Consider the following 21,970-nt stretch of genomic DNA (forward strand, 5'->3'; position numbering starts at 1 on the left):
ATTGTTGAGAGAACTTGCACTAGTGAAAGTATGAACCCCAGGCCTTATTTCCTAGCATTGCAATACCGTTTACGCTCACTTTTATCACTTGTTACCTTGCTGTTTTTATAATTTCAGATTACAAAAACCTATATCTACCATCCATATTGCACTTGTATCACCATCTCTTCGCCGAACTAGTGCACCTATACAATTTACCAGTGTATTGGGTGTGTTGGGGACACAAGAGACTCTTTGTTATTTGGTTGCAGGGTTGCTTGAGAGAGACCATCTTCATCCTACGCCTCCCACGGATTGATAAACCTTAGGTCATCCACTTGAGGGAAATTTGCTACTGTCCTACAAAACTCTACACTTGGAGGCCCAACAACGTCTACAAGAAGAAGGTTGTGTAGTAGACATCAAGCAGTTTCTGGCATCGTTGCCGGGGAGGCTAGGTAAGCGGCACTCACACCCCGTCAACTAATCTCTTTTCTGGCGTCGTTGCCGGGGAGGTGAGTGCTTGAAGGTATATCTTTAGTTCTTGCAATCGAATCTTTTTGTTTCTTGTTTTAGCACTAGTTTAGTTTATAAAAGAAAACTACAAAAAATGGAATTAAGTTTGTCTCATCGCTTCATCTTTTTAATATCTTTCGTGAGTATGATGGAAAGGAAAATTGTGCCAAAGTACTAGAAGAAGAATTACATAGAATGCTTGGCACTAAATATGTGAATGATCAGCATGATTGCAATGTTGTTAGTATGAATTCCTTGGATATCCATGATGCTAATGATATGCAAAGCCACAAGCTTGGGGAAGCTATGTTTGATGAATATGATATTTTTTTGTCCCCCAAGCTTTGATGAGCAAATTTACTATGATGAAAGCATGCCTCCTATCTATGATGATTATTGTGATGACACGTATGCTTTAAAGAATAATGATAACCATGAAAATTGTCATCTTGATCTTAATTTTCAATCACATGATAGTTATTTTGTTGAGTTTGCTCCCACTACTATTGATGGGAATAGATTTGCTTATGTGGAGAGCAATAAAAATTCTATGCTTATGCATCATGAAAAGAATGCTTTAGGTGCTGGTTATATTGTTGAATTCACTCATGATGCTACTGAAAATTATTATGAGAGAGGATCATATGCTTCTACATATTGCAATAATATCAAGTTTCCTCTCTATGTGTTGAAAATCTTGAAGATTTGCTTGTTTTGCCTTCCTATGCTAGTTGATTATTGTTCCCATAAGTTGTTTGCTCACAAAATCCCTATGCATAGGAAGTGGGTTAGGATTAAATGTGCTAGACATATTCTTCATGATGCTCTCTTTATGTTTCAATTCTTATCTTTTATGTGAGCATCATTGAAATCATCATGCCTAGCTAGGGGCGTTAAACGTTAGCGCTTGTTGGGAGGCAACCCAATTTTATTTTAGTTTCTTGATTTTGGTTCTGTTTAGTAATAAATAATCCATATAGCTTATATTTAGATGTGGTTTTGTGTTTTAATTAGTGTTTGTGCCAAGTAGAACCTTTGGGAAGACTTGGGTGAAGTCTTTATGATCATGCTGTAAAAAACAGAAACTTTAGCGCTCACGAGATTAGCTAGAACTTTTTACTGGAGAGTGCTATTTAGTTGATTCTTTTTGAAGATGATTACTAGACAAATTCCTCGGGTCCAAAAAATTATTTTAGAATTTTTTGAGTTCCAGAAGTTTGCGTTAGTTACAGATTACTACAGACTTTTCTGTTTTTGACAGATTCTGTTTTTCGTGTGTTGTTTGCTTATTTTGATGAATCTATGGCTAGTAAAATAGTTTATAAACCATAGAAAGTAGGTTTAACACCAATATAAATAAATAATGAGTTCATTACAGTACCTTGAAGTGGTGTTTTGTTTTCTTTCGCTAACGGAGCTTACGAGTTTTCTGTTAAGTTTTGTGTTGTGAAGTTTTCAAGTTTTGGGTAAGGATTCGATGGACTATGGAATAAGGAGTGAAAAGAGCCTAAGCTTGGGGATTCCCAAGGCACCCCAAGGTAATATTCAAGGACAACCAAGAGCCTAAGCTTGGGGATGCCCCGGATGGCATCCCCTTTTCGTCTTCATCCATCGGTAACTTTACTTGGAGCTATATTTTAATTCACCACATGATATGTGTTTTGCTTGGAGAGTCATGTCATTTTATTTAGTTTTGCTTGCTGTTTGAATAATATCCCAAGATCTGAAACTCTTAAATGTTAGATAGTCTTCACATAGTTACATAATTATTCAACTACTCATTGATCTTCACTTATATCTTTCGGAGTAGTTTGTCATTTGCTCTAGTGCTTCACTTACATCCTTTTAGAGCATGGCGGTGGTTTTATTTTGAAGAAATAGATGAACTCTCGTGCTTCACTTATATTATTTTGAGAGTCTTTAGAACAGCATGGTAGTTTGCTTTGGTTATGAATTTAGTCCTAATATGATGGGCATCCAAGAGGGATATAATAAAAACTTTCATATAAAGTGCATTGAATACTATGAGAAGTTTGATTCTTTATGATTGTTTTGAGATATGAAGATGGTGATATTAGAGTCATGCTAGTGGAGTAGTTGTGAATTTGAGAAATACTTGTGTTAAAGTTTGTGATTCCCGTAGCATGCACGTATGGTGAACCGTTATGTGAGGAAGTCGGAGCATGATTTATTTATTGATTGTCCTCCTTATGAGTGGCGGTCGGGGACGAGCGATGGTCTTTTCCTACCAATCTATCCCCCTAGGAGCATGCGCGTAGTACTTTGTTTCAATAACTAATAGATTTTTGCAATAAGTATATGAGTTCTTTATGACTAATGTTGAGTCCATGGATTATACGCACTCTCACCCTTCCACCATTGCTAGCCTCTCTAATACCGCGCACCTTTCGCCGGTATCATACACCCACCATATACCTTCCTCAAAACAGCCACCATACCTACCTATTATGGCATTTCCATAGCCATTCCGAGATATATTGCCATGCAACTTTCCACTCTTCCATTTATTATGACACACTCCATCATTGTCATATTGCTTTGCATGATCATGTAGTTGACATTGTATTTGTGGCAAAGCCACCGTTCATAATTCTTTCATACATGTCACTCATGAGTCATTGCACATCCTGGTACACCACCGGAGTTGTAAGAAAATAAAAGGTGTGATGATCTTCATTTTTAGAGCATTGTCCCAAGTGAGGAAAAGGATGATGGAGACTATGATTCCCCCACAAGTCGGGATGAGACTCCGGACGAAAAATAATAATAATAATAAAGAGGCCATAAAAAAAAGAGAAAGGCCCAAATAAAAAAATGAGAGAAAAAGAGAGAAGGGACAATGCTACTATCCTTTTACCACACTTGTGCTTCAAAGTAGCACCATGATCTTCATGATAGAGAGTCTCCTATGTTGTCACTTTCATATACTAGTGGGAATCTTTCATTATAGAACTTGGCTTGTATATTCCAATGATGGGCTTCCTCAAATGCCCTAGGTCTTCATGAGCGAGCAAGTTGGATGCACACCCACTTAGTTTTCATTGTTGAGCTTCCATACACCTATAGCTCTAGTGCATCCGTTGCATGGCAATCCCTACTCACTCACATTGATATCTATTGATGGGCATCTCCATAGCCCGTTGATACGCCTAGTTGATGTGAGACTATCTTCTCCTTTTCATCTTCTCCACAACCACCATTCTATTCCACCTATAGTGCTATGTCCATGGCTCACGCTCATGTATTGCGTGAAGATTGAAGAAGTTTGAGAACATCAAAAGTATGAAACAATTTCTTGGCTTGTCATCGGGGTTGTGCATGATTTAAATATTTTGTGTGATGAAGATAGAGCATAGCCAGACTATATGGTTTTTGTAGGGATAGCTTGCTTTGGCCATGTTATTTCGAGAAGACGTGATTACTTTGTTAGTATGCTTGAAGTATTATTATTTTTATGTCAACATTAAACTTTTGTCTTGAATCTTATGGATCTGAATATTCTTGCCACAATAAAGAGAATTACATGGATAAATATGTTAGGTAGCATTCCACATCAAAAAATCTGTTTTTATCATTTACCTACTCGAGGACGAGCAGGAATTAAGCTTGGGGATGCTCATACGTCTCCAACGTATCTATAATTTTTTATTGCTCTATGCTATTATATTATCTGTTTTGGATGTTTATGGGCTTTATTAAACACTTTTATATTATTTTTGGGACTAACCTATTGACCCAGAGCCCAGTGCCAGTTCCTGTTTTTTCCCTTGTTTCAGTGTTTCGAAGAAAAGGAATATCAAACAGAGTCGAAACGGAATGAAATCTTCTGGAGAAGTTATTTTTGGAAGGAAATCTACCTGATAGACTTGGAGTGCACGTCAGGAAAGAAACGAGGGAGCCATGAGGCAGAGGGGCGCGCCCTCCCCCCTAGGGCGCGCCCTCCACCCTCGTGGGCCCCTCGTGGCTCCCCTGGCGTACTTCTTCCTCCTATATATATATACCCATATACCCTAAAACGATCGGGGAACAGAATAGATCGGGAGTTCCGCCGCCGCAAGCCTCTGTAGCCACCAAAAACCAATCGGGACCCTGTTCCGGCACCCTACCGGAGGGGGGATCCCTCACCGGTGGCCATCTTCATCATCCCGGCGCTCTCCATGACGAGGAGGGAGTAGTTCACCCTCGGGGCTGAGGGTATGTACCAGTAGCTATGTGTTTGATCTCTCTCTCTCGTGTTCTTGATTTGGCACGATCTTGATGTATCGCGAGCTTTGCTATTATAGTTGGATCTTATGTTGCTTCTCCCCCTCTACTCTCTTGTAATGGATTGAGTTTTCCCTTTGAAGTAATATTATTGGATTGAGTCTTTAATGATTTGAGAACACTTGATGTATGTCTTGTCGTGCGTATCTGTGGTGACAATGGGATATCACGTGATTCACTTGATGTATGTTTTGGTGATCAACTTGCGGGTTCCGCCCATGAACCTATGCATAGGGGTTGGCACACGTTTTCGTCTTGATTCTCCGGTAGAAACTTTGGGGCACTCTTTGAGGTTCTATGTGTTGGTTGAATAGATGAATCTGAGATTGTGTGATGCATATCGTATAATCATACCCACGGATACTTGAGGTGACATTGGAGTATCTAGGTGACATTAGGGTTTTGGTTGATTTGTGTCTTAAGGTGTTATTCTAGTACGAACTCTAGGGTTGTTTGTGACACTTATAGGAATAGCCCAACGGATTGATTGGAAAGAATAACTTTGAGGTGGTTTCGTACCCTACCATAATCTCATCGTTTGTTCTCCGCTATTAGTGACTTTGGAGTGACTCTTTGTTGCATGTTGAGGGATAGTTATGTGATCCAATTATGTTATTATTGTTGAGAGAACTTGCACTAGTGAAAGTATGAACCCCAGGCCTTGTTTCCTAGCATTGCAATACCGTTTACGCTCACTTTTATCGCTTGTTACCTTACTATTTTTATAATTTTAGATTACAAAAACCTATATCTACCATCCATATTGCACTTGTATCACCATCTCTTCGCCGAACTAGTGCACCTATACAATTTACCATTGTATTGAGTGTGTTGGGGACACAAGAGACTCTTTGTTATTTGGTTGCAGGGTTGCTTGAGAGAGGCCATCTTCATCCTACGCCTCCTACAGATTGATAAACCTTAGATCATCCACTTGAGGGAAATTTGCTACTGTCCTACAAACCTCTGCACTTGGAGGCCCAACAACGTCTACAAGAGGAAGGTTGTGTAGTAGACATCAACTGCCCAGATGGTTGTATAAACCAAAACTTTGTAATATATTTATGTTGTTTGTCTTTAAAAGTGTTTTTCCTCCTGTGCAGTCGTTTGTATCCCTGAGAGTTTTCCAGTCGTTGGCTTCAGCTCCCACGTAGATACTACGGGGGTGTTCGGAATAGCACATGACCACACGTTAACCCAACGTCTTGGTCCATAAAGGAGGTGTCAGTGCAGCGAACCAGGCAATCGGACTATGTGGCTTTACCACTCTGACTTAGCCATAGGAGTTTGACAATGGGGTTGTAAGATAGCCCCTGGTGCGTATGCGGCTACCGAACTTGGATGCCTTGGACGCGTGACTGAAAAAAGCCAACCCTTCGTGTAATATGGAAGAAATCGCTAAAGATTTAATAAGTCACCGAATTGTTGACCAGCTCTCGCCGCATCACGATAGTCAGTTTTCGGCTTTCTCTACTGAGGTGTTTGAACGGGCCAGCCAGAAACACAATCGCAATATTTCTCCCTTTACTACCTTAGCCGAAGAAACGGAACGTAAAGTAGCAAGCACAGGAGCTGGGCAACCCAACTATTGACCAAAGACGTGATTCGGAGCCGATGCATATAATGCAATATTCGGGATGCTGAAGTATACTCTGGGAGTGTTCGGACTTTCTATTTGTTGAGGATATTTATATATGGCTTGAATAAAGCCCCTGGCGATTTAAGTCGTACCAAGGTGTATATGCCAATTCGGACGTAAAGTGGGAACACAGATTAAGAAATAAGCCAATACCGAACAAGGTTGGGCAGAACTGTTTCCATTATAGTCTGATTGGTACGTCAAAATGTATTTTTGCACAAGATTCCATAAGCATCGAGGCCATTTTACATGCCGAGAACTGGGAAAGTTGTATACAGGTCCTAAATTTGAAAATATGATCTTGAAGATCCTTTGGACACTCTGCCGCACGTTTGTGCCGCTTTTTCCCATGGTGTATGATCCTTTGAGAGGATCAACAATCGAGTGTGTATGAGGGGCCTGAAAAAGGGCCCTAAGTACCATCGAAGAGTGGTGTGTGTTGCAAAGAACCTGGAAAAAAACAAGAAGAAAAAGATGGAGGAATATGAGGGTCCGGATAGGCTCGAGGCATACCCTGGATTTTGTTTTTAGTATGCCTCCGTCCTTGCCCATGGAATCTTTAGTGCGTAGTTATGTACGCGCGGTACGCATGCCACTATTAGGTGGGGGCTTTGACGGAGGCCGAAATGGTAATCTAGCTCTGGATGAGCCGGACTGTCATTCTGCAGGATAGACTGGGCTCGTTTGACAGTGTCCGGGGGCTTGACTGCAAGTATAGTATTCGGCTTAACGAGGCCGCCCTGCACCTCGGCTGCGAGGGCCGCGATATGCTCCTCTGTACGGAGGGCGCGCTCCATGTTTCCATTGACTGTTATGACGCCACGTGGTCCCGGCATCTTGACCTTTAGATAAACGTAGTGCGGAACTGCATTAAAACGGGCGAAAGCGGTCCGTCCTAGCAGTGCATGATAGCCACTGCGGAAGGGGACGATGTCGAAGATCAAGTCTTTGCTACAGAAATTATCCGGTGAACCGAAGACCACTTCCAGCGTTATGGATCCTGTACAACAGGCCTCAACGCCGGGTTTTACTCCTTTAAAGGTAGTTTTAGTGGGCTTGATCCTTGATGAATCGATACCCATCTTGCGGACGGTGTCCTGATAAAGCAGATTAAGACTGCTGCCACCATCCATAAGGACTCGCGTGAGGTGGAATCCGTCAATAATTGGATCGAGGACCAATGCGGTCGAACCTCCATGGCGGATACTGGTCGGATGGTCTCTGTGATCGAAAGTGATCGGACAGGCTGACCATGAGTTGAATTTTGGGGCGACTGGCTCTATGGCATAGACGTCCCATAGTGCGCGCTTGCGCTCCCTTTTGGGGATATGAGTAACGTAGATCATGTTCACCGTTTTGACCTCGGGGGGAAATTTCTTCTGTCCCCCTGTGTTCAGTGGGCGAGGTTCTTCATCGTCGTCCTCGCTGGGCGGCCCTTTCCCCTTATGCTCGGCGTGTAGCTTGTCGCCTGTTTAAAGACCTAACAATTTCTGTTGGTATGATTGGCAGGCTTATCAGGGGTGCCATGAATCTGACAAGGCCGGTCGAGTATTCTGTCCAAACTAGATGGACCATCCTTATTTCCTCTGAGTGGCTTCTTCCGCTGACCGGGTTTAGAGCCACTGAATCCGACGTTGACCGCCGTGTCTTCGATATCTTCGTTATTGCTTTGATGCTTGTGCTTGTTGCGTCGTGGCTTGCCATTGCCATTCCTGGCTTCAGAGGTGCCAGGGTCGCTGGTGCTATTGCTTCTACGAGCTAGCCAGCTATCTTCCCCCGCGCAAAAGTGTGTCATAAGTGCGGTAAGGGCTGCCGTGGACTTCGGCTTTTCTTGGCCGAGGTGTCGGGCGAGCCACTTGTCTCGGACGCTGTGTTTAAAGGTTGCGAGGGCTTTGGTGTCGGGACAATCCACAATTTGGTTCTTTTTAATTAAGAACCTGGTCCAGAGTTTCCGGGTTGATTCTCCGGGTTGCTGGACTATGTGACTAAGGTCATTGGCGTCTGGAGGCTGAACATAGGTACCTTGGAAGTTGTCTCTAAAGGCATCCTCCAAGTCTTCCCAGCTACCAATAGAGTTTTTTGGAAGGCTGTTTAACCAGTGTCGTGCTGGCCCCTTGAGTTTTAGGGGCAGGTACTTGATGGCGTGGACGTCGTCGCTGCGAGCCATGTGAATGTGGAGAAGAAAATCTTCGATCCATAGTACGGAATCCGTCATACCATCGTATGATTCTATGTTCACGGGTTTAAACCCTTCTGGGAACTGGTGTTCCATCACTTCGTCGGTGAAGCATAAGGGGTGTGCGGTGCCTCTGTATCGGGCGATGTCGCGACGCAGTTCGGATGAAGGCTGGATGCGGTTTTCGGCCCGGGTGAGGTTGTGCCTGTCACGCCAGGCCCGATGGTCGTCCTCTCGCGTTGGAGCACGCCCCCGGGACCGTTGCCTCCTTGCCTCGACGGCGGGGTGGCGCGGGCTGGTGTTCGGCGTAAGTAGCCGGTTTGTCCCGTCCACGTGGTGGTCGGTCGGGTTCGTCAGCAGTTTTATGCTTTGGCGGTATTGGCTCAAGGGCCTCGTCGTCGAATTGTGGTAGTAGCTTGTGCTTCGGGTAACTCTTAGTTGGGCGCTCGAGGCCGTATTCCTCGGCTGCCAGGACATTAGTCCATCTATCATTGAGTAAATCCTGTTCAGCTTGAAGCTGCTGCTACTTCTTTTTTAGGCTTCTCACGGTGGCGATTAGCCGGTGCTTAAAGCATTCTTGTTCGAGGGGTTCCTCCGGCATGATGAAGTCTTCGTCGCCGAGGCTCACATCCTCTTCTGAGATCGGTAGATAGTTAATATCCTCCGAGTCCTCGTTCCCGACCAGATTGTCGGGGTTAACTTGCCCATCCTCCCAATCATCCTGTTCGGATGTTGGCTCGATAGGGGCTTTGGGGTCTTCGGCATTCTCCGGAGTATTATTGTCTCCGGTGCCGGTATAGCTGTCTTTTTTGCAACGCGATTTTGAGTGGCGCCGCTGACGTCGATGCTTCGGAGGTGCTTCAACAGGCTTGTCCTCAATGGGATCCTTCTTGTCGTCATTGTCTTCCACTTTGGGTGTGTCCACCATGTACACGTCGTATGTGGAAGTGGCCGTCCAATGTCCGGTAAACGGCGGGTCTTGGCCGTGTTCGTCTCCGGCATCGTCGTCCATGCCGTCGATGTCTTCGGAGGCGTAGTCCAGCATGTCGGTTAAATCTTCGACAGTGGCTATGAAGTGGGTGGTCGGTGGGACGTAAAATTCCCCGCTCTCAGCCCCTAGTCCGGGCTGGGCGTAGTCCTGAGGTGATTCCTCTGAAATAGCGAGGGATCGCATTAAGTCCAGAGCCTCGTTTAAGAGCGAAGTTTGGATATGGAAGCGAGGGTCCGCGGGGCTGGCCGGAGTGAGGGCTTCCTAGCTATGCCTGCTTGGCGCGAACCTCAAGAGTTCGGATATATAGTCCGGGGGCGAGTCCGGCCTTTCAATGATAGGGGGAACCTGGACTGATTTCGAGTTTGACATGGACAAGATCACCTCCGGATCTTCGATAGCGCGTGTTGTAGCGGAGAGTCCGGTGGGCTCCAAACTCCCATCTTCGGACCTGGTAGTTTGCTCCGGATCTAGGGCCAGGGCCATGGTCGGGGTCGCGAACCCTTCAAAGATCAAATCTCCTCGGATATCGGCGACATAATTTAGGTTCCCGAAACTGATCTGATGACCAGGGGTGTAGCTTTCGATCTGCTCACGGTGGCCAATTGAGTTGGCACGTAGTGCGAAGCCGCCGAATACGAAAATTTGACCGGGGAGGAAAGTCTCCCCCGAAATAGCATCATTGTAGATGATGGAACGAGCCATCGAACCTTTTGTCGACAGGACAGAGGAACTCTCAATGAAAGCACCAATGTCGGTGTCAAAACCGGCCGATCTCGGGTAGGGGGTCCTGAACTGTGCGTCTGAGGATCGAAGGTAACAGGAGGCAGGGGACACGATGTTTACCCAGGTTCGGGCCCTCTTAATGGAGGTAATACCCTATTTCCTGCTTGATTGACTTTGATGAGTATAGGGGTTACAAGAGTTGATCTACCTCGAGATCGTAATGGCTAAACTCTAGATGTCTAGCCTATATGATTGTGATTGCCTCTACGGACTAAACCCTCCGGTTTATATAGACGCCGGAGGGGCCTAGGGTTGTACAGAGTCGGTTTACAGAGAAAGGGATCTTCACATCCAAACGCCAAGCTTGCCATCCACGCAAAGGAGAGTCCCATCCAGACACGGGAGAAGGCCTTTTGTCTTGTATCTTCACAACCCATTAGTCCGGCCCACGTCACATAGCCCGGACGCCCGGGGACCCCCTAATCCAGGACTCCCTCAGCACTCGCTTTTGGAATGCACAATGTCTAGAAGCGTATGGGCGCTATCGAGTGAGTAGCTAGTGCAGCATATGTGCATGAACAGAGACGATGATGCCAAGGGCTGGTTATTCGCCATGAGCAATTCGCTGCCACCGGAGGATTTTACTACACTGTTCACTACCCTTTGGGCGATATAGCATGCTAGGCGGAAGATAATTCATGAAGGAGTTTTGCAGACACCCTACGCAACACATACTTTTATTGGAAGATTTCTTTCAGACCTTCAGTGCTTGTTCGAGCCGACCCAGATAGTTCATGCAGCAGGTTCACCTCGACCAACCAACTGGATTCCCCCGGACCGGAGATCACTTTAAGATTAACACTAATGCCGCGGTGTCAAGATGGGGAGGTAAGCGGGCTGTAGCAGCTATATGTCGTGATGAACAAGGTAACTTTCTTGGAGCCTCTTCGGTTTTGGTCAACAATATAGAAGATCTGGAGACTCTAGAAGTGATGGCGATTAGAGAAGCTATGGCCTTAGCAAATGATCTATATATCCAAAAAATCTTAGTGGCATCGGACTGTAAGAATGCGGTCGAAGCAGTAAGAAAAGGAACCTCTTCATCTTATGGAGCGATTGTGCTGGAGATCAAAGAGTCATCTAGAGCTTTTATTTCTTGTATTTTCTTACATGAGTTTAAAATCTCGAATATCAAGGCACACAAACTAGTAAAGCATACATTATCACTAGGGACCGGCCACCATGTTTGGTTAGGTCACCCGGCAGACCTTTTCTTCGTCCGTGTAAACTGTGTGACAGTTGAATAAAAGCTTTGCGAGTTTGCCTCAAAAAAATCAATCATATTTGCCATGTGTGGTTAATTAGTTGCTATATCTGTAGTTGTTGTGTGTGGTTAAACCATAGTTACCATGTATGATCAACTATAGTTGCCATGTGTAATTAACTAGTTAGCACATATGCACAACTATAGTTGCCATGTTCATTGTGTGAGCGTTGTGTGGGCAAAAAGTTTCGCCCACACAATCGGACGAGCGTTTCTCTGTCTGTTCGGACAAGGAGCGCCCAAACGTGTGGCACTAAATGATAACACCCACACGATGCTAGGTGTTTACATGGTTCTTCACCCAGATGACAACTGCTTCAAAACTCATGCAAATGGATCGAACAACATCGAGTGTGTGTTGACTTGTTGATAAGTGTCACCCGGGTGGGTGTTATCATTTAGAAAAAAAGTTAAAAAAAAGCAATTCAGTTTCATTCAAATTTTCCAGCCAATGAAAATTTAACAGGTCTATATTTGTCCCTTGTATGTGCGTGCTCAAACTGTCCACAGAAAAGTTGTCGGGTGTCCTGAGTCATGAGTTGGTATGGATGCGGGTTGGACTGGACCCATTTGCACTCATGACAAGCACGTGGTAAACCTTGAAATTACAGTAAGGAAACCGTGGAATTATAGTAGCACTTGTCATCTACAGATTATACAGAAACAACTGAACCAAAATAAACACTGCCTATCATACAGAAGACTACACACTGAACCAACATATACACTGCCCTATTCATAGTTCAACATCTCACCGATGCAAAAAGGCCTTCTTCTCCATCATTGTTGTTTCGCAGTCTGAAAAAAGGATCAAACAAGAAATTAGACCAACCATGAAGATATAAAACAAAAAGAGAAGCATTCACACTGACCCAAAAAGCTGAGAATACATAGTACAACATACAGTTAATGATGCAGATGAGTGCAGTGATTAAACAACTTTCAGCCAAAAGTAGAACTGAAAAAAGACTGGAATTCATGAACCTCTTTACTGTAAATTTAAAGTATAAAGATAGAAGTTCTTTATCAACAAAGAAGTCAGTAATTAGAATTTATGCATGCCGCCGAACTCACTGAAAAACATATCATTGGCATACTTTATCCTTAAGTTGAGAATGTCAGCGCTGGAAAAATGGTTATCAACTAGAGACCTTGTGGTCCTCACTTCCATAAACATGAATAGAGGAAGAAAACCAAAGATACCAACAATGTAAATCAAGAAAATCAGGTCAGCCATACTAAAAACAAATTACCTATTGGTCTGGTTGGGAACAGCTAGGAAGACATCATCAATTTTATCAAAATCAATTCATTTCCTCAACATGGGAGTAATAAAAGTATACCAAAATCTTATGAAGTTTGTTATCTGTTCAAATAAAAGAAAACACAAGAGATAAATCTTAAAAGATAACAACACAATTCTTTCAAAAAGGAAACTAATTTGTAATGTACTAATTTGCAAGTGAAATTCAGAATGCTCATTAAAAGCCAGATCAAGGAAAGCTAAGGCTCTTTCCTTCAAACAAACTATGAAAGAAAACCAATGCTTTCAAATGGTTATAGGGAAGCACAGCTGCAACGTGGAAGAATAATATGAAGAAAAAAAATGTATATAGAGGAAATAAGAAATAAAAAATAAATGCACCTAGGGAAGTACAGCTGTAAATGTATCGTCATTACCAAGCCAGTTCAAGAGAGATTTGAGGGAGATGCTTGCAGAGAGGGAAGGAGGGACAACCGCAACAACAAATTTGGGGAAAACTATAGAAGATCATACAAGAAACGATCCACAGGTCAGAAATCTTTCAATTCCAACTTCTTTTCTCATGCCTAGTGATTTTCTTTGAGATCGAAGGACCTGTAAAATCACAAGGCAGAAAAGCACAGATCATAAATTCTTTCTATTCCACATAGTGTCTCGCACAGAGCACTGTAGTTAAAATTAAAGAAACTGGTCAATTTTGTTTCAAAAGCACGATGGCAAAGAAACTAAATTTACAGTAGCAAAAATACTAAAATTACTATTATCAAGTTGCTGAAAATAGTAGGCAAGCAGAATTTCCTGTGCACAGCAAAGTTTTTGACACAAAGGTAGATTCAGTATATTTTGAGAGTGTGATTAGATGCAACATTATCCAACAAAGACAATGTGATTTACAGTCTAATTACCACTGTAATTATACTGAAATTACACTGACTGTAAAAACAGTAAATATCCCAGTATAATTACAGTAAATATTGCACTGCGATTACCCCTGGAAATTACACTATAATAACACTGTAAATTATAGTTAAATTGCACGGTAATTACAGTAAAATAGCACTATGATTTACAATGTAATTGCCCTGAAAATTACACTGCGATTACTCTGAAATTCCACTGTAAGAACATTGTAATTACAATGTGATTACTCTGTAATTTCAGAGGAAATTACACTGTAATTAAAATGGAATTACAGTCATGAAGCTGTTGCAAACTTAGATGCAACACTACCTAAAACATAGAAGAAAAAAACAAAAGGGTATACAGTGGATGCAAATATTACCCAACTAAGACAAACCACACAGAAGAAGGTTCTAAAATGCTTGTAGATCCAAGATTTTTTTTTTTTCCAAAATGATTGAAGATCCAACATAGACAAACCCCAAAAATATTGAATTGAAAATTTCATTGTGATCTAGTGTAACTAAGCTCAAAATAGCACTGCAATTGCAGTGACTGTAAACTAAAATCACAGAAGTTACAGTAGAAATTGCACTGTGATTACCTCTGGAAATTACACTGTAATCACAGTGCCACTTGCCCATATATTTCAGAGGAAATTACACTGTAATTAAAATGAAACTACAATAACGAAGTTGATGTAACTTAGATGCAATTGCTACCTGAAAACGTAGGCCACTACATCTAACAAAAAACTGACAGCGGAATCAGACGCCTTGACGAACAGATAAGAAAATCGACAGGGGAATCGGATGCACCGCTGCTGCATCCATGCATCTTCCACTGCAAGTGCAACAAATCGCACGCCAAATCCACATCTACGCACGAGTGCACATACACATACATCTACATCAAACAACAGGGTAATCAAATCAAACCACTAGATCTAGGAGAAATACATCGGGGAAAGGGACAAGAACCAAAGCGAGGAGGCACTGGAGCGGAAATCAACCTGAAGAAAGAAGAGGAGGAGACGATCGGAATCGCCATGGACGACGAGGCTGTTGAACTATAGAGCGCTGTGTGCCCCTGTGCCTAGTCAAAGCACACAGCGCCCACGATCACCCACGTACATGAGTAGTGGTGTAGTGGTGCAGTTAGCTACAGTAGTGGTGCTCGTCACCTGAGTTTCCTCCTGTACTTATACGGCCTAGACAGATCAATGCAAAGTGTGTTGTGTCTCATCTTCCTTCATGGTATCAGATGTCGCACGGTTCTAACCCCTTTGCGCCTGGTTCCTCCGCTTCCGCTTCCATGGACACGAACTCCTCTTCCTCCTCTGATGGCTCGCCCGCCGCGTCGCCCGGCCACGCCGCGGCCGCGGCCGCCGGCGCCGGCGCCCTCCACGCTGTGCCAGCGCCCGCTGTCTCGACTGCTGCCGGCCCCAGCGTTGTGCTTGCGGCGCCCTCCTTCCCTGCCTCCATCCTGCAGACGGTTGACATTTGTCAGCATGTCCTGGTCACTCTCGACCTGGCGGCCGGCAACTACGCTCAGTGGCGGCGCTTCTTCGACGCCGTCATTGGCATGTTCGGCCTCCGCAGCCACCTGGATGCCGACTTCGCCGCTCCTCTCGACAACCCCGACTGGGTCATGGTCGACCACTGCGTGGTGCATTGGCTGTATACCACGATCTCGCCGGAGCTGCTCGAGATCGTCATGCAGCCTGAGAACACCGCCGCCACCGTCTGGGCCTCCATCCAGGGCATCTTCCACGACAACCAGCTCTCCCGTGCCGTCTACATCGACGCGGAGTACCACGCCTGCGTCCAGGGCGATCTGACCGTCTGGAGTACTGCACCCGCCTAAAGCGGTTCGCTGACCAACTCCGCGATCTGGGTCAGCCCGTCTCAGAGCCACAGCAGGTCTTCAACCTCCTTCGCGGGCTCGGCCGTCAGTTTCATGGCGCGATCCCGCACATCACGTCGCAGGTGCCTCTGCCGAGCTTTCTGCAGGCTTGCTCGTTCCTCATGCTGGAGGAGTTTCGCGCTGAGCAGGCCGTGCGCCAACAGTCGGCTCACGCTCTCCTCGCCGGCCGCGCTGGTGGCCCCGTGCCGCCGTCTCCTGGCGCTTCCAGCTCCGGTACCGCTCCAGGCACCAGCCCCGCCGGTGGTCGCGGGCGTAACCACCGTCGCGGGCATGGGAACGGGACCGGCAATTCGTCCTCCGCGGCTCCTTCTGTGCCCCGCAACCCAGCATACCCGGCGCCTGCTCCCGGCGCGAACTCCTGGACTGGCCTTGTCCAGGCATGGCCGGTCCCTTGGCGCGCGCCCGGCGTGGGCGTGCTCGGCCCGCGCCCCGGCGTTCCGCATCAGCACGCCATGATGGCCGCGCCCATGGCTCCTCCACCGCACGGCTACACCTACGGCTACGCCCCCGGCTTCAATCCCGGCGGATACGGACCCGCACCCAGTGGCTACGCCCCCGGCTTCACCCACGGCGCGTCGACATCCACCACGCCCTGGGACATGGGCGCTCTTCAGAGTGCACTGCAGCACTCCGCCCAGTCGCCGCCGTCCGCCGGGAGCTCGTCGGACTGGGTCCTCGACACTGGGGCCTCCGCGCACATGACCTCCAACGCTGGTAACTTGCACTCTGTCCGCCCAGTTCCACCTCTGCTCGTATCTTCGTCGGCAACGGTGATCATCTCCCGATCACCGGTGTTGGTGAGGGTGCACTCATCGTTACCAATTCCTCTCTGCAACTTCGCAATGTTCTCCTCTCTCCCTCTCTTATTCGCAATCTTTTATCTGTCCGTCAGTTAACTCGTGAGAACCCTGTTTCAGTAGAATTTGACAGTTTTGGTTTCTCTGTCAAGGACATCCGCACTCGGGCGGTGATTCTGCGATGTGATTCCGACGGCGATCTTTATCATGTGGCGTCCAGTTCCTCGGCTCCATCCGCTCGACACTTCGCCGGCGTCGTCACCGTGGACCTGTGGCACCAACGGCTTGGTCACTCCGGCCAGTTATCTACCAGTAGTTCGTCTGCTTTGTTTCCTTTTACATGTAGCAAGTCAGCACCGCACACATGCCATGCCTGCCGCATTGGCAAACATGTACGCTTGCCATTTGCTCCATCGCAGTCCTGTACTTATTTTCCCTTTCAACTGTTGCATTTGGATGTATGGACATCTCCAGTCGTGAGTATCTCTGGTTTTCAGTATTACTTAGTCATCATCGATGATTACACCCACTATGTCTGGACGTTCCCATTGCGCAACAAGTCTGACGTGCATTCTGTTCTTCTCTCTTTTCATGCCTACGTTCAGAACGCAATTTGAGCGGCCCATACTTGCCCCACAGACCGACAACGGCCGTGAATTCGACAATGATCGTGTTCGCTCTTTCTTCTCTGCTCACGGCTCCGTTTTTCGTTTCTCCTGTCCGTATACTAGCCAGCAGAATGGCAAGGCGGAACGTGCACTTCGTACTATCAACGAGGGCGTGCGCGCGCTGCTCTTCCACGCCTCCATGCCACCCCGTTTCTGTGTTGAAACCCTGTGCACTGCTACTTATTTGCTGAACCGGCGTCCCTGCCGGTCTAGCTCACCACAGACACTTCACGAGTTTCTTCTTGGCGTAGCCCCTGATTACACCTTGCTGCGCGTTTTTGGTTGCTTATGTTTCCCCAACACCAGCTCCACTGCCCGGCATAAACTTTCTCCCCGCTCCGTCGCTTGTGTTTTCCTCGGCTATCCTTCCGATCACCGTGGCTACAGATGTTTTGACCCAGTCTCCCGTCGTGTTCTCACATCATGCCATGTCACTTTTGATGAAACCACCTTCCCATTTTCCTATCCACACCTCTCTGACGCTGAACGATCGCCATCTAACCCGATTGTCAGTCCGTTCTTACCTGTGCAGGGATCAGCTCGTGGCGCTCCTCCTCTGATCGTGGTGCCAGCTCCACTTTCAAATGAGCGTCTGTCGCTCCGGGTAGGGGCGGCCTCGTCCGCGCCCCAGCCTGGCCCGTCTCTCGGGCCACCTTCCGGCCCGTCCGTTGAGCACGCTGCGTCGCCTCCCTCCACCTTGCGCGCCTCGGCAAGCTCGTGCGGGCCATCCATGCATTCAAGCTCCGCCGCCAGATCGACCTCGGGCGTCTCCTCTTCAACATCCACCGGCTCGCCGCCTCTCGCGCCACGTCCCCAGGCCGTTCGACAGATGATCACGCGCGCCCAGAACGGCGTGTTCCGGCCGAACCCGCGCTACCACAACCTCACCGCCACGGCTCCTGCGTCCACGACGGTGTCGCCAATCCCTCGCTCCGTTCGCACTGCCGTCCAGGACCCGAACTGGTTCGCGGCTATGGCAAAGGAATTCGCGGCGCTCGTCGGCAACCGCACCTGGGAGCTTGTTCCCCGGCCGCCCCGCGCTAACATCATCACAGGGAAGTGGGTTTTTCGCCACAAAACACGCGCCGACGGCTCCCTCGAGCGCTACAAGGCAAGGTGGGTGGTGCGCGGCTTCACTCAGCGTCCCGGTGTCGACTACGGCGAGACTTTCTCACCCGTCGTCAAGCCGACGACGATCCGCACCGTCCTGACGCTCGCTGCCTCGCGTGGATGGCCTGTTCATTAATTGAACGTCAAGAACGCTTTCCTCCATGGCACGCTCGCCGAGGAGGTCTACTGCCTCCAACCTGCTGGGTTCATCGACAAGAGCAAGCCTGACCATGTCTGCAGATTGAGCAAGTCTCTGTACGGGCTGAAACAGGCGCCTGGCGCCTGGTTCCTTCGCTTCGCCGGCTTCCTCGCCATGATCGGCTTCACGGCGACACGCTCGGACACGTCGCTGTTCACCTACACCCGCGGCAACGACACGGCCTTCCTGCTACTTTACGTGGACGACATCGTCTTGACAGCCTCAACTTCAGCCCTACTTCACATCTCATCGCGCAGCTCGCTCGTGAGTTCGCCATGAAGGATCTTCGCGCTCTACACTACTTCCTCGGCATTCGTGTCACGCGCACGGCGAACGGCTTCTTCCTGTCGCAGGAGCAGTACGCTGAGGAGATACTCGAGCGTGCGTCCATGGACAACTGCAAGGCTGCACCCACACCTGTGGACACGAAGTCCAAACTTCCCTCCGCCGACGGGCCCAAGGTCGCCGATGCCTCTGCCTACCGCAGTCTCGCCGGGGCTCTACAGTACCTCACCATCACCCGCCCCGAGCTTGCATACGCCGTGCAACAGCTGTGTCTTCACATGCATGACCCCCGGGTCTGTCATGAAGGCCTGCTGAAGCGCGCACTTCGCTATGTGCGCGGCACCACCGACTTGGGGCTCTGGATCCATCCTGCTGCCAAGATCGAGCTTCGGGCCTTCACTGATGCAGATTGGGCTGGTTGCCCGGACACACGCCGCTCGACCTCGGGGTTTTGTGTCGACCTCGGCGACACTCTGGTCTCCTGGTCGTCGAAGCGCCAAGCCACGGTCTCGTGCTCCAGCGCCGAGGCCGAGTACCGGGGCGTCGCCAACGCGGTCGCCGAATGCATCTGGCTGCGTCAGCTTCTCGGTGAGCTCCTTCATCCAGTGCGCTCCGCCACCATCGTCTTCTATGACAACATCTCGGCCGTCTACCTCTCCGTCAACCCTGTGCACCACCGACGCACAAAGCATGTCGAGTTGGACATCCACTTTGTTCGAGAACGGGTGGCACTCGGCGACTTCCGCGTCCTACATGTCCCTACTCGCCAGCAACTCGCTGATGTGCTGTCGTCGAACATTTTCTCTGAGTTCCGGTCCAGCCTTTGCGTCTCCTCCGGCGACGTCACGACTGCGGGGGGTGTTGAACTATAGAGCGCTGTGTGCCCCTGTGCCTAGTCAAAGCACACAGCGCCCACGATCACCCACGTACATGAGTAGTGGTGTAGTGGTCTAGTGGTGCAGTTAGGGCATCTCCAGCCGTTGGCCCCCCAGGAGGGGCAAAAAATCGCCCCCTGGGGGCGCACCGGCGCTAAACCGCGCACTGGGGGCGTGATGCCCCCCAGTCGCGGCCCCCCACGGGTTTTTAAAAAAGTCAAATACGGCGCAAACACGACTCAAATTTAATGCAAACATCGGCGAGTTCGTTCAAATTTAAACATACTTTGCAAAAAAAGGGGAAAACTACCGCGGGCTACCCCCGCCGTCTCCCTCGCCGCCCGCCTCGCCGCCCGCCCACGCGGTTCTACATGCCGAGGAGGCGGTAGAACCGCGTGTAGTCACTGTCGTCGTCGTCGTCGTCGCCCCCGCCGACGCCTCCGCCGTCCCTGCTGCATCCCTCCCCCGGTTGACGCGGCGGGTTGGACGGTCCGGGGGCGTCGTCGTCGTCATCGCTGAGGACCACGACGCCGTGCTCGTCCTCGTGCCCACGCTTGCGGGCGGCGATCTCCTCTAGGGCCCGGCACTACCGGACCATCTCGTCACGGAGGTAGTCGTCCCGCGCCCACCGCAGGGCGTCCTCGTCGGAGAAGCCACGCCGGGCTATCTCCTAATACTCCACGGGGAGGCCGGGCTCCGGCTTGGGCTCCGGCTTGGGCTCGACGAGGACGAAGCGGCCGGTGGGGGAGGCGTTGTCGCCGATGCAGACGCCGGAGTTGCGGGTGCGCGCGCTGACAGGCGCCCTGGGGCTCCGGCTTGACGGGGCGGAGGTGGAGGCAGGGGGAGCCGCCGGACGAGGAGGAGGACCCCCCGGTCTCCATGCGCCTCGGGGTCCAGGAGCTTCCCCGGCGGCGTGCGAAGGACGGGGGAGCGGGGTACTCGAGGCGCGGTGTGTTGCCGCCCTCGATGTACTCGAGGACGGCCTCCAACATGCGCCCGGGCACGCCCCACCACCGACGCCGGCCGACGGCGTTGAGCCTGCCGGAGGGCTCGACGCCATTGGTGGCCTCGAGCTGCTCGGCGTGGCGGCGGCGGAAGTAGGGCTCCCAGAGCGGGCTGTCAGGGACGTACCGTGGCCCCTCCCTCGCCGCACGCGGCAGGGACGAGCGGATGCGTGCGATCTCTGCACGCCGCGCCGCGCCAGTGGGTATCGGGGGCACCGGCACGCCGCCGGCGCTGATCCTCCACGCCCCGGGTACCCGCATGTCCGGCGGGACCGGGTACTCGGCCTTGAAAAGGAGGCGAGCCTCGCTCTCGTGAAGAGGGCGGCGACCGAAGCCGTTCGCCGTCGCGCCGTCGCCTGGGAAGCGCTCGGCCATGGATGTTGGAGACGGCGAGAGAGAGGAGAGGGAGGAACGACGACGGCGAGAGAGTACGAGTCGCCGAGTGCGCTGGGGCGCGTCTTATATAGGCCGAGGCGCCGCCCGTGCGCGAGCCGCCGTGAGTACGCGTGGCGGGCGAGGGAGGGCGAGGGACGTGCGTCATCCGGTCTTCACTGCGCCGTCCGTGAGGCATCAATGGCGCAGGCTGACCGGCGCGGCAGCTTTGGCATTGATTCGCCGCGGGAAACGAGGCGATGAGGACGACGAAGGGGCGAGAAGAGGGTAGAGTCGCTGACGCGGCGGGCCCGCGGCTGTTTCGCGCCAAAACAGTTCGCCCCGGCGCCCCCGGGCGCCCCCGGCGCGCCGGGTTCAGGCTGAGTCCGCCGGCGCTGTTTTCGGCCCAAGCCGGTGAAAATCGGGCTCCTAAGGCGCGACTGGGCCGATTTTTCGGCGCCGGCACAAAAAAAACGCTTAGAAAGGCCTTCTTGGAAGCGCGGCTGAAGATGCTTTTAGCTACAGTAGTGGTGCTCGTCACCTGAGTTTCCTCCTGTACTTATACGGCCTAGACAGATCAATGCAAAGTGTGTTGTGTCTCATCTTTCTTCAGAGGCAATCGCCAAGAGGCGCCTCCCTCGCTCCGCTGCTTTAACTCTCTCCAAGAAATGAGAAAGGATAGAAATGAAAATAAACAAAAAGGACAAAGGGAGGGCAGGGGACGGACGTTAACGGGCTGGCCCCGAAACTAAAGTGCTCGCGGTGCAGATCTCGGCATGAGATCGAACGGCCAAAAAATTGATTGAAGGCCAATTGTAAATCAGTTGACTGAAAAATAGCCAAACCGTAAAAAAAAAAAAACACCCCCCAGGGCATGGGTCCCACCTCAGGCTCAGGGTTCCCCGCCGAGCTGTCACCGGAGCGGAGCCCGCGCGCCC

At 49.3% G+C, this 21,970-nt stretch overlaps 1 protein-coding gene across 1 annotated transcript; it reads left to right on the forward strand.

The window, feature by feature from the left end:
* The first annotated feature begins 14,541 nt into the window (after positions 1–14,541).
* LOC125547808 (uncharacterized) lies at positions 14,542–17,036 on the forward strand. The gene is made up of 2 exons (XM_048711572.2): positions 14,542–16,436; positions 16,672–17,036. Exons 1-2 carry the CDS (start codon positions 15,824–15,826, stop codon positions 16,704–16,706), a joined length of 648 nt encoding a protein of 215 aa, XP_048567529.2. The 5' UTR covers positions 14,542–15,823; the 3' UTR covers positions 16,707–17,036.
* The last annotated feature ends 4,934 nt before the right edge of the window (positions 17,037–21,970 follow it).

The sequence above is a fragment of the Triticum urartu genome, chromosome 3A (genome assembly GCF_056163025.1).
Source record: "Triticum urartu cultivar PI428250 chromosome 3A, HENAU_Tu73, whole genome shotgun sequence".
In the NCBI taxonomy this organism is placed as follows: domain Eukaryota; kingdom Viridiplantae; phylum Streptophyta; class Magnoliopsida; order Poales; family Poaceae; genus Triticum; species Triticum urartu.